General features: G+C 39.7%; 1 protein-coding gene across 4 annotated transcripts in view; it reads left to right on the top strand.

Annotated features, from left to right (window-relative positions):
* The window catches only part of RNF157 (ring finger protein 157), a 79,549-nt gene that overhangs the window by 9,714 nt on the left and 53,100 nt on the right, over positions 1–16,735 (top strand). For all 4 annotated transcript variants that reach the window (XM_072781687.1, XM_072781684.1, XM_072781683.1 and 1 more), the window contains exon 2: positions 12,006–12,124. In XM_072781687.1, the coding sequence (XP_072637788.1) occupies positions 12,006–12,124 (119 nt within the window). The remainder of the gene's footprint in view (positions 1–12,005; positions 12,125–16,735) is intronic.

Raw genomic sequence — 16,735 nt, 5'->3', positions numbered from 1 at the left:
ATTCCACTTCTAGGTATATATACGCCCAAGAAAAATGAGGAAAAAAATAAATCCACACCAAAACACGTGCATGAATGTTCACAGTAGCAGCATTTTTCATAATAGCTAAAAGGTGGAAATAACCCAAATGTCTATCAACTGGCAAGTGGAACAGCTGATAAAATGTGATAAGTCTATACAATGGAACGTTATTTGGCAATAACAAGTAATGGCAATTATTTGGCAATAACAAGTAATTTGGCAATGAAGTATTGGTATTTGCTTCACCATGGATGAACTTTGGATACATTAATGTTAAGTGGAAGAAGCCAGATGCAAAATGCTACACCTTGTATAATCTCAAATATCTGTGAGGCAAATCCATTGAGACAAAGAAGATTAGCAAATGTGAGTGACTGGGGGAGGGGAAAATGAGTGACTGAAAATGGGTTTCTTTTGGGGATAATGAAAATGTCCTAAAATTAGTGCTGAATAGTTGCATAACTGTGAATATACTAAAAAACCATTGGATAGTACACTTTATTTTTTTTTTATTTTATGATAATCATAGAGAGAGAGAGAGAGAGAGGCAGAGACATAGGCAGAGGGAGAAGCAGGCTCCATGCACCGGGAGCCCGATGTGGGATTTGATCCCGAGTCTCCAGGATCGTGCCCTGGGCCAAAGGCAGACGCCAAACCGCTGCACCACCCAGGGATCCCAATAGTACACTTTAAATAGGTGAATTATGTGTTGTGTGAATTATATCTCAATAAAGCTGTTTTTAAAAATGGACCTAAATGTTAGAATGAAAACTGTAAAACCCCTAAAAGAAGACATAGGAAAAAATATTTATTTGATTCAGATTAGGCAAAGAGTTCCTTGATAGAGTATCAAAAGCACAATCCAGAAGAGAAAAAACTGATGAATTGGATTTCTTCAAGATTAAGAATGTTTCTGCTTCAAAAGTCAAGAAGACGAAAAAACAGGCCACCTTTTGAATGAAAATATTTGCAAAATACACGGATAAAGACTTTGCATCAAGAATATACCAAGAATTTGAACAACTCAGTATCAACGTGGCAACCCAATTAAAAACTGGACAGAAGAGGGCCACATGCATGGCTCAGTTGGTTAAGTGTCAGACTCTTAATCTCAGCTCAGGTCTTGATCTCAGTCATGAGTTCAAGCCCCATATTGGGCTCCACACTGGGCATGGACCCTACTTAAAAAATAAATAAAAATGGATAAAAGAGTTAAATAAAGATATCACTAAAGAAGATACAGAAATGGCTAACAAACCCATGGAAAGATGCTCAACACCAGTAGTTGTTAGGGAAATACAATTAAAACCACAATGAGATAGGAATTCATAATCACTAGGATAGCTACAATAAAAGAAGACAATGTCAAGTGTTGGTGAGAATGTAGAGAAATTGGAATCCTTGTGCATTGCCCATGGGAATGTAAAATGGTAGCAGCCACTTTAAAAGAGTTTGGGAGAGTCTTAAAAAGGTAAACATAGATTTACTCTATGATCTAGCAATTCACTGCCATGAATCTATCCAGAAGATTTACACACAGACATGTATGCAGATGTCCATAGCAGCATAGTTCATAATAGCCAAAAATGAGAAATAACCCAGATGTTCATCAACAGGTAAATGGATTAATGAAATGAGATGTAATCATACCATAAAATGCTGTTCAGCAATTTAAAGGAATGAACTAGTGATACATGCTGCACTACACGGATTAACCTCAAAAACATTGTGTTAAGTGCAAGAGACTGGGTGTAAGGCTGTATTATGAGTCCCAGTATATGAAATGGCTAGAAAAGGCAAATTTATAGAGATAGAAAACAGCAGTGTTTGCCTACAGGTAGGGAAGGGAGTAGGAATTAGTTGTAAATGGGCACAAAGGAACATTTTGGGTTTGTGGAAGTGTTTTCAGCTGGATTGTGGTGATGGTTACCAAAGTCACTGAATTGTACGATAGATGAATAACACCTCAATAAAGCTGTTAAAAATAACAGTACAGAGGGGTTTATGCCAATTGAATAAAATACAGAGAAGACCTTGATCAAAAAGTGTAGAGTTCTTGGGAGCAATGGCTCCTCTGAACACATCACACATCGAAGGACTCCCAAATAGTGCAAAGTGGGGAATAGCATTTGTAGTGGCCTTGGAGATTACTGGTGTGCTTTTTAAATTTTTTCTTTTTAAGTTTTTATTTTAATTTTTAAATACTTTAATTTTTATGTAATCTCTGCACTCAACATGGGGCTTGAACTCCCAACCCCAAGATTTGGGAGGGAGGTAGGAGCCAAAAGAGAGAGGAACCAGATGGTGTGCTAAAGAAGATTTATCTCTTAGAGGTATAGGTTGTAGGGAGAAAACTAGAAGCATAGAGATTTGCTAGGGAACTATAATCTGATAATCCACTGTCATCAAACTATGAAAGGGCTGAGGTCTTGACAAGGATGCTTTGCACAAAGCACACATTCAATGTTTTTGTGATTTTGATGGCTGACATTTTTAACCTGGGTGACCAGAGAAGTAAGCACCATTGACAGAAATTGGGAATCTGGGGCAGAAACTGCTTATAAGTGAATCCCAAATGTCAGCTGGGGTTTTACTGTTCCTTAAGATCTAGGTAAATTAGATACTTACCCACTGTCCCAAATCATAGAGTATAGACTTCTAATGCCCCTTCCAAGATTTCTGTGAATTCCCACATGAGCAGTGGGACAACCATGTTGGCTCATGAGCTCCAGCTTGTTGTCTCTGCCCCCCAATAAATGTGACTTCAGTCCATTCTTCAGTTTCTCCAAAAAATTCCATTCACGTAAAGTATTCAAAATGTAAATTCTACTAAAGATTTGTGGAGGTTGATGAAGTTGAGTTTACATTGCAGAAATTCTGTAGGAATAGTGAAGATCATCACCCTAAACAGTACTTCAGCTAGGAGTTTCACTGGCTCTTAAATTTACCGACTGGAGCCTTTCTCCATGCTGTTTCTTTCCTTTTACTTCTCCTTACTCTTCCCTTTGAGAAGAAAAATTACAAAGCAGGTGGAGTTGTATCAACAAGTAACAAATGTGCCTATGCCCTTGATGTGTTGCTTTCCATCCTAAGTAACTCATTAAGGTATATTCCAAAAAAAGATTGTGCCTTTGATAAGAGGAGTTCTGTGACAGTTCTTAAGATAAGATGCTCTTTATTTGTCCTTCTCCCAGAAAAAAAGGGTTATTCACTGAATTTGAAGCAAAGGTGGGGTATCTAGGTGAAAAGATATGGTAGGTGGTTAAAGATTGGACTGAAACTCCAAAGAAAGATCAGGGGAAAATGTTTGGGAGCATGGGAAAAGAGAAGCTGATGTGTGTTAATTGCCCCCCTGGGCCTAACAACAGTCCTTTGAAAGAGGTGTTACTATACATTTTATAGTTAAACCAAAGCCCCCAAAAGTTAAATAACTTGTCCTCAGTCACACAATGGTAGAAGGCAGCACTGGGATGAAATCCAGCTCTGTCTAAATCAGAGCTTCTGCTTTGGTTCTATGAGGGAGAGAGAGAAAGAATGAAAGAAAATGAGAGACCTGAGCTCTTAGAGACCTGTCCATGTTTGTGGGCTGCGTGAAAGCATGGAACAAGTGGTAGGTAGGAAGAGACTCAGAACCATGAGGATTTTGAAAGCCAAGGGAAAAAGAGCCTCAGAAATGAGTGGAAGTCTTCTGAGCATTCATAAGGTGAATGAAGTGTGAGAATGCACTTGGCCTGCCGGGTATTCCAGGGAAGAGTCTCAGTAGAGTGGTGGAAAGCCCTGCAAAGGCTTGAGGAGTCATTGGATGTGGGTGGGAGCAGACAGGAATGACAGATGGGTGTCCAATGGGCAGTTTTAAGGCATGGCACACAAACTCTTTTTGTATTTTTTAAGTCGGGAAGACCAGAATATGCTTGCAGCGCAAGGCAAGCAAAAAAAACAATGGAAAGAGGAATAGAAACATTGAGAAAGAGAGTGGCTGTTAGGGATAGGAACTCAAGTGGAAAAGTTAACTTTGGAACAGGGAGAGAAGAACTATCTTCTTGAGACCAGAAGAAAGTATGGATAGAAATATAGGGAAGTTGCAAGGTGTTGAAACTTGTGTAATATTGAGGGGTTTGAGGGAATGTCACAAAGTAGAAGGAAGACTGAGGGGTCAGGGTTGGGACCTTGAGAATGGGAGGAAGGTTTGGATCTGTTGATGTGTGCCTTGCTTCTAATACTGTAAAGCTACAGTTATTAAAACTATATTGTACTCAAACACAAACTTCATTGTGCTCATTCAGAATAGAATAGAGAGCTAGGTATATATAGCATGATAAAAATAGATTTTCATTTTAGTGGGGGTAATGGAACATTCAATAATTGGTATTAGTAAAGTTTCCTGTTTGGAAAAAAATAATTAACCCCTTATCCAACATTCCAGATGTAAAAACAATCAAATAGCAACAATAACACCACACAGGAGGGAAAAAAGCAAGCAAGCAATGTAAACTAGAGAGCGGGAATGTTCATCAGTAGGGAACCAGTTAATCTGGGCACTCAATGGGAATATAGTGTAATGGTTAAGAGTACACATAGGCATTCTGGAATAAAAATAGCTAGATTTGGGACCTAACATTGCCTTTTATTAGCTGTGTGACTTTGGATAAATAACTTATTTTCTCTGTGCATTTATCATTGGTTCTGTAAAATAAAAGAATTTGTATCACCCACCTGACAGGGTTGCGGGAGGGATAACCTATGTTAGTACAGTGCTGGTATGGAGTAAGTCCTCAATATGAGGTTATTGTTATGTAGTCATTAGGAATAATGAGTTCGATCCCCAAGTGCAGACATGGAAGGATGCTTACAGTGTATTAGGCAAAAAAAAAAAAAAAAAAAAAAAGTAACTTGCAGATCAATATGTGTAATATCCCAATTAAATTAAAAAAGAAAATAAATAAAACAGAAAACCCGAACATGTATATGTATATATGTGTAGGAAAATCTGGAAGGCCACAAACAAGTTGTTAATAGTGGAATTACTTCTCACGGAGTCGAGTTGGATTATCACTTTTTAAATTATATATTTCCATGTATATTTATTTTTTACTTTTTGCAAAAGGCATGTTTTACTTGCATAATTTTTTAAAGATCTGATTTTGGGGATCCCTGGGTGGCTCAGCAGTTTAGTGCCTGCCTTCGGCTCAGGGCATGATCCTGGGGTCCCAGGATTCAGTCCCACGTCAGGCTCCCTGCATGGAGCTTGCTTCTCCCTCTGCCTGTGTCTCTGTGTCTCTCATGAATAAAAAAAAAAAAAAAAAAAAAAAGGATCTGATTTTAAGTCATCACTACACCCACTGTGTGGCTCAAACTTCTGATCTAGGATCAAGAGTCCCACATTCCACCAACTGAGCCAGTGAGGCACCTCTTGTGATTTTTCAAATAAAAGCATGGATGGGGTGACTGGGTGGCTCAGTTATTAAGCAGCCAACTCGATCTCAGCTCAGGTCTTGATCTCAGGGTCATGAGTTCGATCCCCACATTGGGCTCCACACTGGACATGGAGACTAAATAAGTAAGTGAATAAATAAATAAATGCATGCATGAATAACAAAAGGAGTGCTGTAGTATTAGAATTGAGTCAAATAGTTAGAGATGTTTGAAAAAATTTCAGTTTTTTCATTTTTGTGACTGAAAGCTTAAAGTATGTTATTGAAATACCATGTAGGTAAAGATTTTCAAATACACGAAAATAGGATTCCCATAGCCAATTTTCTCATATTTTAATTTTGTATAAAATTATTTTAAGATATAGTTCTATTTTCTGCAGTATTCAAGTATATAGCTCCATTAGTTCAAAAGCAGGTAGCTGAAGATTAATATTTTTCACTTAAAGGCAGAATATTTCTTTACTATGACAATAAGAACACAAAAAGAAGAAAAGATTATTTCCCTATCAAAATACCATTAACATTTAATTCAGAGCTGGAACAAATAGTCCTAAAATTTGTATGGAACCAGAAGAGACCCTGAATAGCCAAAGGAAAGTTGAAAAAGAAAACCAAAGATGGTGGCATCACAACTGTGGACTTCAAGCTATATTACAAAGCCATACTTGCCAAGACAGTATGGTAACTGACACAAAAACAGACACATAGATAAGTGGAACAGAATAGAGAACCCAAAATAAATCCTCAACTCTACGGTAACTAATCTTCAACAAAGCAAGGAAGAATATCCAGTGGAAAAAAGACAGTCTCTTCAACAAATGGTGTTGGGAATATGGGACAGCCACATGCAGAAGAATGGAACTGGAACCTTTTCTTCCATACGCAAAAATAAACTCAAAATAAACAACCTAAAGGTGAGACAGGAATCCATCAAAATCCCAGAAGAGAACACAGACAGCAACCTCTTTGACCTTGGCTGCTGCAACTTCTGGCTAGACACATCTCCAAAGGCAAGGGAAACAAAGACAAAAATGAGCTATTGGGACTTCATCAAAATAAAAAGCTTTTGCACAGCAAAGGAAATAGTCAGCAAAACCAAAAGACAACCTATAGAATGGGAGAAGATTTTTGCAAATGTTTTATCAGATAAAGGGTCAGTATACAAAAATCTATAAAGAACTTTTCAAACTCAACACCCAGAGAACAAATAATCCAGTCAAAAATGAGCAGAAGGTATGAATAGACATTTCTTCAAAGAAGACATACAAATAGCCAACAGACACATGAAAAAATGCTCACTATCACTCAGCATCAGGGAAACAAATCAAAACCACAATGAGATACCACCTCACACTAGTCAGAATGGCTAAAATTAACAAGTCGGGAAACAACAAATGCTGGTGAGGATGCAGAGAAAGGGGAACCTTCTTACACTGTTGGTAGGAATGCAAGCTGGTACAGCCACTCTGGAAAACAGTATGGATGTTCCTCAAAAAGTTAAAAATAGAGCTACCCTATTATCTAGCAATTGCACTACTAGGTATATACCTCAAAGATACAAATGTAGTGATACAAAGGGGCACCTGCATCCCAATGTTTATAGCAGAAATATCCACAATAGCCAAACTATGGAAAGAGCCCCATTGTCCATCAACAGATAAATGTTTAAAGATGTGGTATGTATATAATCAATGGAATATTACTCAGCCATCAAAAACGAAGTCTTACCTTTTGCAAATGACATGGATGAAATTAGAAGGTATTATGCTAAGCAAAGTAAGTCAATAAGAAAGAGATAATTATCAAATGATTTCATTCATATGTGGAATTTAAGAAACAAAACAGAGGAGCATAGTGGAAGGGAGAGAAAAATAAAACAAGACATAATCAGAGAGACAAACCATAAGAGACTCTAAACCATAGGAAACAAACTGAGGACTGCTGGAGGGGAGGGACATGAGGGATGGGATAACAGGATGATGAGCATTAAGGAGCCCACATGATGTAATGAGCACTGGGTGTTATGTAAAACTGATGAATCACTGAACTCTACCTCTGAAACTAGTAATGCACTATATGTTAATTAATTGAATTTATTTGTTTTTTTTTTTTTTTTCTTTTTTTTATTTATGAGAGACACAGAAAGAGGCAGGCAGAGACATAGGCAGAGGGAGAAGCAGGCTCCATGCAGGGAGCCTGATGTGGGATTCGATCCTGGGTCTCCAGGATCACGCCCTGGGCTGAAGGCAGATGCTCAACCGCTGAGCCACCCAGGCATCCCAATTTATTTGTTTTTTAAAGATTTACTTATTTATTCATGAAAGAGAGAGAGACACACACACACAGGCAAAGGGAGAAGAAGGCTCCTCACAGGGAGCCCAATGTGGGACTCGATCCCAGATCCCAGGATCATGACCTGAGCCAGAGGCAGGCGTCCAACTGCTGAGCCACCCAGGTGTCCCTAATTAATTGAATTTAAATTTTATTTTATTTTATTAGATTTTTAAAATTTATTTATTCATGAGAGACACAGAGAGAGAGAGAGAGGCAGAGAGACACAGGCAGAGGGAGAAGCAGACTCCATGTAGGGAGTCTGGGACTCCAGGATCACTCCCTGGGCCAAAGGCAGGCGCTAAACCGCTGAGCCACCCAGGGATCCCCTGTATTTAAAATTTTTTTTTATTTAAATTTTTAAAAGGGAAGATTACTTATGAATCTTGTAATAAAAACTCCTACTTAGCATAACGTAGTGGCTAAAATCCCAAATACGTTTTACTTTATCATTTAATCCACACAAATTATCAAATTTTTTTGCTTGCTCAACATTTTTGAGTTTTGTTTTAGTTATATAAAACATAAAGTTTCCATGACTTAAAAAGCTTAAAATCTTTGATTTGCAGTTGTGCCATGGCAGTAAATAAATTGCTGTTACTTACAGGCCTAGACAATTGTTGTTTGTTTTTTTTTTTTTTTTTAATTGTTGTTTTTTTTCCAAAGCCTGTGTCTATAGGCAGATACACTTCAGTAATTTCAGAGATTTGTAAACAAAAGTTGTTTTTTTAAATTAGAATTTCTGTTAACATTTAGGGTATCTGTAAAGTTTAACATGTACAATGTAATGATACGATATATATCTATCTTATAAAGCGATTACTACAAGATGTGCCTTCTTAAATCCCACAAAGAAATTGAATATGAATTCTGATTAAGAAATTACAGCTAACTTGGGACGCCTGGATGGCTCAGTCAGTCAAGCATCTGACTCTTAATTTTGGCTCAGCTCATGATCTCAGGGTGGTAAGAGTGAGCTCTGCCTTGGGCTCCATGCTAGGCATGGAGCCTGCTTAAGATTCTCTCACTCTCCCCCTCCCTCCGGCCTTCCCCCCCCCCAAAAGAAATTATAGCTAACTAATAATGAAAAACTTGCAGTTTATCTATTCGTCATATATGTTCCCATTAGCAAATAGGTAAAGCATTGTAGCATAGTACTTTTTTCCCTGCCATTTCTGATTTTAGAGCATGGTTTACACTAAGAAGTAAAAAATATGCACAAGCAATCCAAAAGGCATTTTTTTCAGGGTCAGTTAGTGCATTAGGTGTTACTGTTTGCTGATACGGTAGCTGTACATGACTGCACTGGTTTGTCCCTTTAGACAGCTGGGGCAGAGAGAAAGCTTTATCCAGGCTGCAGATGGCGGATTTGTTCTTTCTCATAGTCTATCTGGGGCAGGTTATTAGAGGGGTCCATTTCAGAAAAAGGAACAAGCAAACTTTTGGTTGCCTTAAGCTTATTTTCTTTTTTTTAACTGGTAAGGTATTTGTATTTTAAGTGCACCAAGGGAGATCATCTTTTTTTTTTTTATAAATTTTTTTTTATTTATTTATGATAGAGAGAGAGAGAGAGAGAGAGAGGCAGAGACATAGGCAGAGGGAGAAGCAGGCTCCATGTACCAGGAGCCCGACGTGGGATTCGATCCCGGGTCTCCAGGATCACGCCCTGGGCCAAAGGCAGGCGCTAAACCGCTGCGCCACCCAGGGATCCCGGGAGATCATCTTTTTAAAGGAATTTTGCACCAACTCTGCTACTCAAATGAAAAGTCCTTTTTTCGTCTCTCAAATATTTAAATCTTTGTATATTTGTGTTCTTGATTTTTTAATGTAAGGCAAAACTACAATTAGCTATATATTGCTTTCTTGATCATTTCTTCTCTTTTAATATTATGGCCCAAAAAAGGCATTTCCAATAGAATCCTCTTGCCATCTTTAACCCTATACCCCCCAAGCTGCTAATGCTCTCTTCTTCTTAGGATCAATCACTGCCATCTGTAAGTTGATTATCTGGATTTCATTGTTCCTTCATCCCTCATGTGACTGACTGTTCACAGGTACTAGAAATCAGCACATCCCACACTGAACTGAACCATATAGCTCTAGACACCAAACCTGCCTCTCTCTGTTCTTTATCCGTGACTTGGGCAAGCCATCCATCAATGTAAACTCTTTTATTTTATTCTAGTAATTTCTATCCCCAACACAGGGTTCGATCTCACGACCTGCAAATCAAGAGTCATATGCTCTACCAACGGAGCCCAGCAGGCTCCCCAAAATCTTTAACTTTTAAAATTTCAGCTAATGTATAATAAATATATAATCTCTAGTGTATAGAAAGTATATTTTGGTAAGGTTCAACAGTAAGTGACTTAAATTATTTGAGATGGCTGCTTCTACTTAAGGCAACTCAGCACCTCCCCCCTCTATAAATTATGCACTTGGAAAATAGGGCTTGCAAGTGCTCAACATAAATAATTGATAATTAAGCTTTCCTAAATGATGAATTTCACTGTTGTATCACTGCAGATGGCTGATGTTTGTATTTTTTTCAGTTTTGGTGGGTAACTTTCCTGAGTGATTGATTTAGGCTGCTTTTACTCTCAAATAATGTTTTCCTACTTGTTGTTTAAAGAATTGCCTCACTTTGTGGTGAGTGATTTTATCCACATTGCTTTGTGTAATAAATGTTTCTAGACTAAAGCTCCATGTGGAGAAACCCAAAGATGAATATTTGGTTCAGTTTTTGTTAGAATATTCTTTGTCTTCCTTCCTATGGCTTCTTCACAGGCTGAAAGTGCTGAATCTCATTGTTTTTAGTTTGCTGTAAACCTTTAACAAAAGTTGAAATTGGAGGGGCGCCTGGGTGGCTCAGTCAGTGAAGTGTCTGCCTTCAGCTCAGGTCATGATCTCAGGGTCCTGGGATCAAGTGGGATCTAGCCCTGCATCAGGCTCCCTGCTTAGTAGGGAGTCAGCTTCTCTCTCTCTCCCCCTGTCCTCCTCCTGCTTCTGCTCTTTCTCTCTCAAATAAATAAAATCTTTTTTTAAAAGTTTAAATTGGTTAGAAAATTTATCTATACCCTTGCTGTGTGACAGATGAGGACAAAGCCTCACACTGTTTCATAAATTCTTTATGTTAATCCAGGAATTGGGGTATGTGAGGAGAGACTTGGGGGAAGGCATGTTGTGGTTTAAATCCTTCCCTTCAGATGGCTTACCTTCCTGGGAGTATTAGATTATAGAATTTGGGTTAAGAGGCATTCGTCTAGTCATCTAGGTTGGAAAGTATTCCCAGATGGAATTTGCAGCATTACCTAAGCCTCCCATGGTGACTTATCAGTGTCGTCACTTCCTGGCACAGTTCATTGTCTGTCTGGACAGGGCAGATGGGGATTCTGACCCCTGACTGCTGATTGCCTCTAGTTATTGTGGTGTTAAAAATATCCCTGCCTCCTGGCTAGCCAAGGTGGGGGGCTAAGAGCGCCTGCCATGACCAATGTCCCTGGAACCCTCTTAGAGTGTGTGCGTGTGTGCATGTGTGTGTACACACGTGTGCATGCACGTGTATCTTTTCATTGCACTAAACTATTGCCCTGTTAAACTCCACAGTCTGTGTTGTAGGTAAAGCATAGGACACCTGTATTGTTTAAATTCTTATTTTCCTGTTAACAATCATTTTGAAGCAAATATGAAAAAGGAAGAGCCTTCATTGTAGAGAGTTATGGAGGTATGTACGTAGTGGTAGACAGGTACCAAGACTTCTGTGTATAGGTATGAGCTGGCTTAGGAATATCTAGGCAAAGAAATGTATGTGTGTGTATACAGGCTGATACCTGTAGTTAAGATTTCTGAATGTACAGAGGATAGAAAGTAGCCACTTAAAGTTTAAGGGAAAAAATCAGGAACAAAATACATGTATATGTTCATTAATGTGCATCACGGGGCCTTCTGGTCTTTTGGTTGATGGTATTATAGACAGATCATGATAAGGCTTCAATCAATAATGTTAAAAGGAAAATTGATCTATTTATGTTGGGTATCTTGAGTTCTCACTGCTATAATTTTGTTTCATTTATGCCATGGTCCCAAATCAAGAGAAAATTCTCTTGGGGTTAACAGTTATGCTAATTATTTGTTTGAAGAATTAACTCTTTTGAGTCAACTTTTTTTACTTGGTTTAGTTTGACTGGTTTCTGTTTGATGTTTCTGTCTCTCCCTGTCTAGGAAGCTATTTTGCCAGCCACTTCATTATGGGAGGAGAGAAGTTTGACTCCACACACCCCGAAGGTTACCTATTTGGAGAGAACAGTGATCTGAACTTTCTGGGGAACAGACCAGTAGCGGTATGGTTATGACCTATTTGCTTCCATGTGGGGCTTCAGTGGCCAATTCAAACAGTCTTATAAAAATAAGTTTGTAATCAGTGGCTCAGCAGTGTCTGTAGCTTGGTGTGAGTGGGAGCCAGACCGCACACAGCCTCTTTGCTGGCGGTGGGTCTCTTGTCACTGGAGGCTGACCCTGTGGAGAGGCTGCAGGAGTCTGCCTAAGGGCAAGGACATTTCACACTCTCCAGCTGTCCTAAAGATTCCTGTCTCTGCCTAAATGCCACCTCCACAGACAGCCCCCTCCCAGCTCGGCTAGCGCATCCTCACCTTGCTTTTTTTCTTCTTCATGGCACTTTTTTTTTTTTTTAAGATTTTATTTATTTATTCATGAGAGACACAGAGAGAGAGGGAGAGAGGCAGAGACACAGGCAGAGGGATAAGCAGGCTCCATGCAGGGAGTCTGACGTGGGACTCGATCCTGGGACTCCAGGATAACGCCCTGGGCCGAAGGCAGGCACTAAACCACTGAGCCACCCAGGGATCCCCTTCTTCATAGTACTTAACACTATATAGGCTTTTATTTCTATTTTGCCTTCTGTTTATTATCTGCCCTCTCTTTTATTTTATTTTTTTATTTTTTGCTTTCTCTTTTAGAATGGAAATTTCACACTACAGGGACAGTTTTTACTGTTGCATCCCAGCACCTAGAACAAAGCCTGGTACATACTGACAAGCCCTTAAAAGATTTGTTGAATGAATGATTGATAAGTTTTCCCTTGATATCTGAATTGATATTAGACTATGTCTCTGTTCACTCAACTCATTCTATGCATTTTTATGGAGTATCTTCTCTGCACCCAGCTTGCGGCTTTGGAAGAATGGCTGTCATATGGCTGCTGTGTGCTAAGGAAGGTCCTAGAGACTTTTCAGATATTATTCCTAATCTTTTTTTTTTTTTTTAAATTCATGAGAGACACACAGAGAGAGAGAGAGAGGCAGAGACACAGGTAGAGGGAGAAGCAGGCTCCATGCAGGGAACCCAATGTAAGACTCGATCCTGGGACTCCAGGATTACGCCCTGAGCCAATGGCAGGCACTAAACCGCTGAGCCACCCAGGGATCCCCTATTATTCCTAATCTTTATCAGAAACCACTGGACAGACTTATCATTCTTCTTTTTTTTTTTTTTTTTTTTAACTTTTTTTAAAGTAAGCTCCATGTCTAATGTGTGAGACTTGAACTCACTACCCCGAGATCAAGGGTAGAGTGCTCTGGTATGAAGGAGGGCATTTGTGACAAGCACCAGGTGTTGTACGTAAGTGGTGAATCATGAAATCCTATACCTGAAACTAATACTACACTGTATGTTAACTGGGATTTAAATTAAAAACTTAAAAAAAGAGTCATGTGCTCTACCAACTGATCCAGCCAGGCACCCCAGAAGATTTATTATTAACTCCACTTTAAAAAAGGAGGACTAAGGTTCCAAGAAATAAATAATGACAATACTAGTGTTTGCAAAGTGCATACTATGTTCCAGGCGCTGTTCAAATGTTTACATAAAGTTTTCCCAAAGTCAAACAAGTAGGTCTGCCTGGCCACAGATCGATAACCTTTCCACTGCTTCTCACTTCTTCAACATGTCCTGCTATCCTTCAGAAACTCCTGGTTTAGTGGGGCAGGCAAAACATAGGAACAGGAAATGTCTGAACAGCAGTAGAGGTCTTTAGTTCTGATACTGTGAGGTTTGAGAGCGGGAGAGGAGGATGGCAAGCACGGATCGCTTGCACTGGTGTTGAGAAGAGGTGGAGGGTGTTGGAATGAGGCTATAGAGATGTCTGGGTTTTCACCAGCCGGGTGGGGAAGGGGCTTTCCAGAAAAGCAGTGCAGAGTACAGGCCTTAAAGCATTCCCAATGTTGTTGAATCAGCAAACACTCACTGGGCAACTGCTGTGTGCCAGGTACTGTGATAGGCGCTGGGGATACAAAGCTGAAATGAGCATGGTTTGTTCCTCTCTGGAATAAGGAAGCCAGGCTGGCGGGAGTAGATATTTTCTGATGGTGGAACAGGATTGGAAAGGTAGGTGGGGCCTCATGACCTCCAGAGGTTTTTGACTCCTTCTGTTAGGCCATGGGAAATAGTGAAGATTTTTAGGCAGATAAGTGACCTGAAGAAAATTAAAAAAAAAAAAAAAAATTGTGTATGTGATTTTTCCGTCTTTTTCTTCCTTTGTATCTAGAGTAACCCCCTCCTCTAATTCACAATCCACAAGTGCTTTCACAATACCCTGTCCTTTCTGCTTCACATTAGCCATGCAGCTAATGCTCATCAAATGTCTGCTCTTTGATTTAGTTACTGCTGCCTTATCAGTTAGAGTAGAAGGATCTTTCTTTTTTGATAGAGCCAGTAAGAATTTTGCCTTCCTTGCTGGGAGTCAGCTCATGCTTGGATACGGCCCTTTCTTCTTATGGGGACTTGCCATTTGAATCAGTTACTTCCTGTTTCAGAATAGTTGTTTTTGTTTTTTAATTTTGAACTTTTTCAGGCCATAAAGCTTATTTAAACACAAAGAAAATGCTTCTCTGGGTTCATTTGGAGGTTTATGCTGCTGGCACACCTTCCCAGTTCAGTGGCCTTGTTGACCCTTCTCTGTGAGCCCGAGAAGGACTGAGCTCTTCCCGAAGCCCTGGAGAGCAGCCTTGACCTTACATTTGAGACTTTTTCCAAAGGAGCATCAACATTGGACTTTTTGTTGTTGTTTCTATGTAGTCATCTTTAAATATGCTTGATGTTGTACTGAGTAAATGTTTCCAAAAGACATCATAATTTCATGTTAAGAAAGCAAATCAGGGCAAAAAGACATCATAATTTCATGTTAAGAAAGAAAATCAGGGCAACTTCAGACAGGCAGCTAGAATTATAGTATACAGAACGAATGCGGCACATTTCCTTTTCTTTCCCCACACATTATCCCATAATGGTAACAGCTGACATTTATCGAACAGTTCCTATTTGCCAGACCTGATTGTTCTAAGCTCTACAGTGTTTTCTCCTCTTGCCCTCACACCCTGTGAGGAGCATCCTTACTGGACAGATGAGGAACATGGGCACAAAGAATTTAAGCAGGGATCACCAAGCCCATAAGTGGGTGAATCAGGATTTGAACCTAGCAGTCCAGCTCTGGATCCTGAAGTGCTCTGTTGTTTCTGCTAGTCAGGCCATGTGCAGGCTCAGGAGCTCTGCCCACATCATGTTGGCAAGTCTGTCTGAGTCGGTCATCAAGTACAATTTGTGAGATGCAAGGAGAGATCTAAAAGTAGACCGAGTGGCAGTGACATGTTCTCTTGGAGTATCTCTTGAGAGAGCTGCTATTTGGTGTGTAATTCCATCTGCTGCTCTGACCTCTGTGTTTTGCTGTTACTGCACATCACACCTGGTTAGGGGACGGCCCAGAGATTGAAGAGGGACTTGGAGCGTGAGTTCTGAGGGATCGACTTCTACTCTCTAGTAACACGTCTCCCGGGTCAATAACCGGGCATCCGGTTGCAGAGAAAAGAGAACAGCCTTTTAAAGCCATCGAGCAACTCCTCCTTCCAGAGAGAATGAAGATGGGGAGTGAAAGATGTTGAAATACATTTTTATATAAAATATGAATTCCACAGACTTCCTGGCTTATGGGATCTGTGGTGATTCCTGTCATTTCTGACTGACCAAACTAAAAAGTACCTGTAGGGGCTCCTGGGTGTGCAGGTGATTAAGCGTCTGGCTCAGGTCATGAGTTCAGGGTCCTAGGATGGAGCCCTGCATGGGGCTCCATGCTCAGTAGGGAGTCTGTTTGAGATTCCCTCTCTTCCTCTCCCTCTGTCCCTTCCCCCGCTAGCACTCTCTGTCTCTCAAATAAATAAATAAATAAATAAATAAATAAATAAATCTTTTTTTTTTTTTAAAGTATCACCTGCAAATGTATCACTCGGCCTATAGTTTATACTGGAGCCCTGCTGATCTACCATTTAGGATAATCTGTCAAAATTAAGTTTAGTATCAAGCCCTAAGGGTCCGATTTAGAGAATGAGAGTGTGCATAAACATAGAAGGATGGTTGAAGAGAGGCCCAAGATTTCAGGTTTTGTTTACATCTTACCATTAAACTCTTTGCAACCTTGGCAAATCTATCATAAGGCTCTCAAATTACCCAGTGGTAAAGGGGGATAGTTTTGACTGTATAGGAATGTGATGATTGAAAAATACCTTGGAATTGCTGGATAAAAAGAAGCCCAGAGCAATGGTGGCTACTCTGCTACCCCCTCTGGTTGGTTATTTATACAGCTACTGATAGTTTTGGATGGAAAGAATATGCACTGATCTTTAAGTAACCGTCCTAAGTAGCAAAACAGGGCTTCTGAAGATCTTTCTGCTCTAATCCCTGTATCTAGGAGAGCTAAGATCACTGTGTTTGTGGTCAATGGACCGACCATCCTTCCCCTTCCTATGTGGTGGAAAGGCTGGTGCTGATTTTTTGCTCTTGCTGAGCTAGGGTTCCTTTTTTCAAGGTAAATTACTGTTAAAACTCTAAGTTATTTAGAGGCTCAGTGAACTGAGGATTGTCAGAGAATCAAGTGATACTTTGAC

The sequence above is a fragment of the Canis lupus genome, chromosome 16, assembly GCF_048164855.1.
Source record: "Canis lupus baileyi chromosome 16, mCanLup2.hap1, whole genome shotgun sequence".
Lineage (NCBI taxonomy): Eukaryota > Metazoa > Chordata > Mammalia > Carnivora > Canidae > Canis > Canis lupus.
This window is presented reverse-complemented; position numbering and strand designations above follow the sequence as displayed.